General features: G+C 44.2%; 1 protein-coding gene across 1 annotated transcript; it reads left to right on the top strand.

Annotated features, from left to right (window-relative positions):
- The first annotated feature begins 2,367 nt into the window (after positions 1-2,367).
- Positions 2,368-5,891, top strand: LOC110488124 (sclerostin domain-containing protein 1-like). Its single transcript, XM_021560154.2, has 2 exons — positions 2,368-2,748; positions 3,352-5,891. The coding sequence occupies exons 1-2, from the start codon at positions 2,553-2,555 to the stop codon at positions 3,846-3,848; spliced, it is 693 nt and encodes a 230-aa protein (XP_021415829.2). The 5' UTR covers positions 2,368-2,552; the 3' UTR covers positions 3,849-5,891.
- The last annotated feature ends 1,449 nt before the right edge of the window (positions 5,892-7,340 follow it).

Consider the following 7,340-nt stretch of genomic DNA (forward strand, 5'->3'; position numbering starts at 1 on the left):
TCTTGGTTGCTATGCCAGAGTGGGTCTTCAACACCATCTATATAATAACTATAGTTCCCCAAGGGCAGGAAAGGAGCACTCATGGACCATCTTCTCACACAAACATCAGATACTTCAGGTAGTTAAGTCCTACGGCCATGCTGTTGAATTCTATAGACCCCTGTCTCCGCTTCCTGTCAGTATTGTTCTCAAGCTTCCACTGCCCAGGGTCCCACGGGAGAACAGACAGTGGCCCCTGCCTCTTATGGCTGCTGCTGGTCATAGTGTATGTGTGTGGTTGCTGCTCATAGTGTGTGTGGCTGCTGCTCATAGTGTTTGTGTGTGTGGCTGCTGCTCATAGTGTGTGGCTGCTGCTCATAGTGTGTGTGGCTGCTGCTCATAGTGTATGTGTGTGGTTGCTGCTCATAGGGGCCAGCTAACTAACGAGCATGGTGCTGTCATGTTGCCTGTCTGAATAGAGCCATAACTGACTCATCCCCCATCCTCCACAACCCCTCTGTTAACTCATCCTCCACAACCCCTCTGTTAACCCATCCTCCACATCCCCTCTGTTAACTCATCCTCCACATCCCCTCTGTTAACTCATCCTCCACATCCCCTCTGTTAACCCACCCTCCACAACCCCTCTGTTAACCCATCCTCCACATCCCCTCTGTTAACCCATCCTCCACATCCCCTCTGTTAACCCATCCTCCACATCCCCTCTGTTAATCCATCCTCCACATCCCCTCTGTTAATCCATCCTCCACATCCTCTCTGTTAACCCATCCTCCACATCCCCTCTGTTAACCCATCCTCCACATCCCCTCTGTTAACCCATCCTCCACATCCCCTCTGTTAACCCATCCTCCACATCCCCTCTGTTAACCCATCCTCCACATCCCCTCTGTTAATCCATCCTCCACATCCCCTCTGTTAACCCATCCTCCACATCCTCTCTGTTAACCCATCCTCCACATCCTCTCTGTTAACCCATCCTCCACATCCCCTCTGTTAACCCATCCTCCACATCCCCTCTGTTAACCCATCCTCCACATCCCCTCTGTTAACCCATCCTCCACATCCCCTCTGTTAACTCATCCTCCACATCCCCTCTGTTAACTCATCCTCCACATCCCCTCCGTTTCCTCATCCCTCACATCCCCACTGTTACCCCCCCCCCTACCATCCCCCTGTTTCCCCCTCTATTATCCCTCTCTCTTCACCTATATGTCATGTCACTCACGGAAGCATAAAAGGATTGATCTCAAATTTCAGTTTTTTGAGATGTATAAATGTGCGAATGCTGCCTGCGTCATGGTATCATATAACTTTGATAGTCCTCTTTTAAGCCCCCAGGTTCCCTCCTCTCAGTTTCCCCTCAGCCTCATCCATTCCCTCCCCTTCTTCCAGACAGTATGACTAACATTGCTTTTTGGAGGTAATAGGAGATTGTTTGGACAGCGGGGCTTTTAAAAAGAAAGAAGAAATAAGATATGAAAAAGAAAAGCTACTTATTTAACAATATGGCATGAGCCTGGACAGTTTTACAGTGGATTTATTTTCACTCTTATCAAAGGAGGGGACATAGCTGAGGAGACGTTGGGTGAATTCATTGTCAGGGCAGGCCTGGGAAAGGAGTGAAAACAGACACTGGTTCTTAGGGGCAAGGAGTCGACAGGATGAATGGGTGGATGGAGGGATGAAGGAGGAGATCTAAACGTTTGTCTTATTCTCTGATTTGGGTAATGCATCATACATCATGTTGGTGAGTTTACCTGAAGCACCTGAACTGCAGAGATGGAGAGATCACTGGATGAGAGAACACATGAGAACTACAGTAATCACTACCTCTGATCCAGGGCATTAGTGCTTTCCGCTAGGAACGCACACTATCGCCCTGGACCAGAGTTATGTACTCACCTGGTCTGACTGCAGGGTCTCCAGCTGAGCTTCCTTGTTAAGACAAATCAATCCGTTCAGAAATTGAATTTTTTTTAAAACTATAAACTTACAAATCATCATGAAATAGAGTATCAAAGGATATGCCACTGGTATGTGGCACTCTTTGATTATCTACATATGATTTGCATACATTCATTCAATAATGAATACATTTACCTGATGGTCAACAAACCAGTAGTATTGCTAGTTTGTTATAAACCTTTATATAGGTGTTGATCATGTTTTGTCCACTGGCCTATCCATAGAGGACAGCAACGTTCATCAAACTATGTTGACAGAAACATCTATTAATTGTCTGTCTATGTGTTGACTCAACTGACTGGCCGCCTATGTACATAGTACTTGGAGGAGTATACAAGCTGTAAAAAAACGCACTGCCCTTTGCTTTTGTGGGCGTAGCTGTGAGTGAAAACGCCTAGGTCATTCAGAAAAAGCATGCACTGCATGCGCACTAAGATGTTGTGGCAAAACAAGAGGCGGGTATATAAGCGACTGAACAATAGGTAAAGTAACATCATAACGACCTAATTCCTCCTTTAGATCGCTGCACATACATTCTCTCACTCTCTACCTACCTGCCTGCCGAGTGCCTACGGGGAGGTGCAGAGATGCTTCTTACCACGAGTGGGTACCAGCTTGCGCTATTTTGCCTTCTGATAAGAAGCTGTCAAGCTGTCAAGAACGGCGCCACGGAAACGTTAAACGCTCAGTTGATCAGCACGGTCCAGGATACACCGAGTAGTAATGTATCAATGAATCAAGCACGCAACGGAGGAAGACGCTTGACCAGCGATGCGAGGAAAGGTGAGTTGCATGTTTATGCACATTCTAAATGGATTAATTCAACAATTCATAGTGGACCAAACAGAATCATTGTATACACTGATCCTGAAGTGTAATTTAGCAAAAGGTCAATATGTATATTGCTAAAGTATTGATTATATAGTATTGGAATTTATATAATTCTGTATATAGGCACATTTTCCACAGACAAAAATGGGAGTTAAATAAACTAAAGTTGAATCATAGACTTGAATGGGAGACTTGAGTGTTTGAATGGGAGAAAAGTTAAAAGTTCAAGCATTTGTAATTGTGTTGGACTTCTTGTTAACTCATGCTGCACATCAGATTACCCTGACCATGCCACAGTTATTGTTGAACTGTCAAAACCAATCTTTAATAAGAGCATTACATGGAATAATCCCAAATGCAACTCCAAAATAAATCAAACACACCTAAAATACTTTCAAGTATTTGCATGTCATTATCATTTGAGCATCGTTTGATTTATATTTTAGTTAGAATTTTTGGGATTACTCAATGTTCTGCCTAAAAGTGTGACAGCAAGATTAGGTTTTGACAATATGTATCTGACAGAAGGTAACAGTCTCTCTCGCTCTGTCACAGAGCAGGGCCAGGCACAGAGCCAGGTGGGCTGCAGAGAGCTGCGCTCCACCAAGTACATCTCAGATGGCCAGTGCACCAGCCTGAACCCGGTCAAGGAGCTGGTTTGTGCCGGGGAGTGTCTTCCCTCCCACCTACTGCCCAACTGGATCGGCTCCGGTCCCGGCTACACCGGAAAGTTCTGGAGCCGGCGGGAGGCCCAGGAGTGGCGTTGCGTCATCGACCGGACCCGGACCCAGCGCATCAGACTGCAGTGTCAGAACGGAAGCTCCAGGACCTATAAGATCACTGTGGTTACTTCCTGCAAGTGTAAACGCTACTCCAGGCAGAACAATGACTCAGGGAATGGGAAGTCAGAGGTGGAGGTCAGGCAGGCCCAGGGGCAGGGCCAGGGCCAGGGCTCCACACTCCAGGGGCCCAAGAGGAGGAAGGGAAAGGAAGGGAAGAATGGACCTTCTGGGCAGGAGGACTGGGCTGAAGAACAGCCTAAAAATGACTGAAAGGAGACTTCTGGTCAGGGGTGCTCTGTACACCTCTGAGGGGATGGAAGGTCTCTCTGTGCCCCCACTTAAGAAACAACTGCAGCACCAACAGACACTCGTTTTGTATAGCTGGAGCCAATGTGTTCGCTATGTTTAAAGTAGCTATATGGAGAAGGCTATGCAATGATTCTTCAGACAGTGCAACTGGTTTGCCAAATATTGACCACTGTGGATGTGTTTGTAAATGTATGTGTTTTTGTATGTGATAGAAGACTAGTTTGATTAGTACAAGAACCACATTAGACAACGTGAGATGAAGTGTTCCTATCAACAGCTGAGTATGTTGTCCAAATAGTCATGTTTATAATAACATAAAATGGCATGGTATGTATATAAATAGTGATTCTATACTCTTTGTGTTACTTTTCAAAGTATACTAGTAAAGAACAAGAAGGCCCTCATACTGTTAAGACTCCCAAATCATCGCTTTCTTGACAACATTTCCAACCCAAACAGATCTTCTTCTTGTCCAACAGACTGAGTGCTCACTTCCCAAAATATACACATTTCACCTCACATGACCAAATAAGCACATGATGCATGGTGGGGGCAAAAACAATTTGTGCATCTCTAATAATGTGATATCAATGAGACGGGCACATATAGTAGTTTCAGAAAATAATATTTAGGTACAAAAGGACCAAGTAAGAGACCTGGAAGGCAAGGCAAATCAAAGTGACAAATTCATGTAAGAAAGAGTCTGATATTAAACTCTTGGTTCAGACCTTTAGGAGACATGGTACCACAACGGTGAATCCAATACAATCCTCTTCTCAGTAATAGATGATCAGTATCTCACCCCCTCCTAGGAGTCTTTACATGTTCAATACCAATGTATCTCAGAGAGCTGATGTCGTGACGAGCCTCCATGAAATACGCAGCCACAGGGTTTCTCTGTACAAGTATCCCGGTATTACTCCTGTGTTCTGATATCCTTGTTTTCAGAGTTAGGCATAGGCCACAAATACACTTGATCAGGTATATCACTTTTTTTTTGTGGAACATGCCTTTAATCCTAATGACCTTGCCCGTAATAAGGTGATTGAACATTGTGCATTTGTTCATAAAGTTACACTAGGTACATCAGCCACATCTATAATTACTTTTAAAAGTATGTAACGGATTACTATGACAATGTAATATATTTTTGTAAGGAGATAGCTAAACTTAATAGAAATAAGCTCATCTTTTTTATATATATATTTGCTACATTCCATGTAATCACTTTCTGGACAAGTTGTGTCTCAAATTATTTGCCTTTGGATAATGAAATAAATATTGTCTACTATGATTAAATCACTGATTTAATATAAAAAAATGACTTTTCTTTAATTATTTGTATAATAACAATTGATTTACTTGTCAATAAATTGTGCTTTAATCATTAGTAGTTAAATGCCTTGAGCATGAGGCCACAGGCAGAGGAGCTATAACTTCACAGCAAACAGGAAGTCAGTAACAACAGAAGCATTAGCCAGTGATGAAATGTTCTATTGAGTGTAATAGAAACTGTACTCTGTGCAGGAATCCTCTCTCCTTCAGGCTACTGGGCATGTTCCAGTCAGGAGCTACATGTTAACATACATGATTGTGTCAGATACACCTTCATTGTAATACCATGAAAGCTATATATTTAGTACTTGCAGTGCAAGTATTACGGGGAAGTTATGTCTTCCTCAAAGAGCATTGGGAACCCTTGATATTCCTAGTTAGGGGATGGCAGCTAGTTTTGGCATTAGGACAGAGTGGTTCTAAATCTGACAGCACCAGAGTGGTGTGTACCATAAGGTGGAAGAAGCATAGGGAAATCATGTCTGTGAATCTCAGAGCAGAGCTTGTGTCATTGACACAATAATACAAGGCTTGTAAAACTTCCTCTCTGTAATTGTCCCTGACAACATATTCTCCTCCTGAGTAGCAGTGATGCTATAGGACTTGTAACTACTACCTTTAATTTGAATTGTAACTACCACAAACACACTATGAAAAAATGCTCTTACAATAAACTCATATTTGCAAAGTCAATCGGATGCCGTTAAAGAATTATAGACATTGTCCGACACTCTGCAATCATATTACTTACTCATTATTTTCCTCTCTCTCTCCCCTCTCTTTCTCTCCCTCTCCCCTCTCTTTCTCTCCCTCTCGCTTTCCCCCCACCCCTCTCTCTCTCCCCTCTCTTTCTCTCCCTCTCACTCTCCCCCCACCCCTCTCTCTCTCCCCTCTCTTTCTCTCCCTCTCGCTCTCCCCCCCTCTCTCTCTCCCCTCTCTTTCTCTCCCTCTCACCCCCCCCCCTCTCTCTCTCCCCTCTCTTTCTCTCCCTCTCGCTCTCTCCCCCTCTCTCTTTCTCTCGCTCTCCCTCTACCTCTCTTTAATCTTGAAGCATGCAATTTGTAACTTATACCCTCTCATCACATCCTAGCCTGCCAGTGTTTCAATCTCCACACTGCTGGCCCCACCACATCCCCCCTCTCTCTCTCTCTCTCTCTCTCTCTCTCTCTCTCTCTCTCTCTCGCTGTTCAACCCTGGCTCTGTGTAGGACTGTGAACCATAATTACATGCTTATGGAAGCACTTCTGAAGCTCAGCCTTGTAATCTTGTAATACTTGACTTGTACAGAACTCCACATCCTGTCGTAGTCTGATGTCTCACACTGATAGAACTGCATCGAATACTTTCCCAGGAAGTGTGAGGCACCTTTCTTCTTTCTACCTCCAGAACCTATACCTGAGAAACTAGGGTCATGATCATTAGCGCCTGAAGAAACAAGAACTAAATCAGGGAGGGACTACTTGGACTTCATACTATTCCAATCAAAAACAGTCATTTTCATTTTCCATAAAAAAATTTTTTTGTTTCCTTTTCTATGGTGTGCCCAACTGAACTCAACCAGGTGGTTGATCTGATGACAGGGGGTAGATGGTGACCTTCTCACCCCAGCCGGGTGCTGGGCAGGTGGGGGTCGGAGCTGAACTGAGCGGTGTCCATGTGGTAACGATTCATTATAATGAGGCCCAATTAATTATGACATAATTATCTGCTATTACCAGGCTGGCTGCCAAACCAGAGTGTCATTTAGAGCCAATGCCACTACAAGGCTAATCCTCCCTATCACCAATAGTAGACATGAGGATACATGGGCTAGCAGCTTCCATGATCTGACACTGATCTGACACTGATGGGAAAAATGATCAGTCACAGCAAGCAGCAACACTGCATCAATCCATCTCCTTGCAACCAAACATCGTATCCCTTTTGCACAGCATAGAGCATATTGGTCGTAGTCAAAATAAAATGACTACTTCCGGAATGGCACCCCTGTTTAAAGTATTTAGTGCACAACATTTGGCCAGAGCCTTGTAGATGGACGGCGAGCCGGGCGGTCTCCATGTGTGTTCCGATTCTGAAACCAATAGCCAGGGTGTCAGGGAATGGCTGCTTAATTCTCAG

This window comes from Oncorhynchus mykiss, chromosome 32 (genome assembly GCF_013265735.2).
Source record: "Oncorhynchus mykiss isolate Arlee chromosome 32, USDA_OmykA_1.1, whole genome shotgun sequence".
In the NCBI taxonomy this organism is placed as follows: domain Eukaryota; kingdom Metazoa; phylum Chordata; class Actinopteri; order Salmoniformes; family Salmonidae; genus Oncorhynchus; species Oncorhynchus mykiss.

Excerpts from the sequence above, each read along its gene's own strand:
- LOC110488124 (XM_021560154.2), top strand. The coding sequence starts at position 2,553 with ATGCTTCTTACCACGAGTGGGTACCAGCTTGCGCTATTTTGCCTTCTG. Across the intron at positions 2,749-3,351 it reads GACCAGCGATGCGAGGAAAG|AGCAGGGCCAGGCACAGAGC; the intron begins GTGAGTTGCATG and ends GCTCTGTCACAG.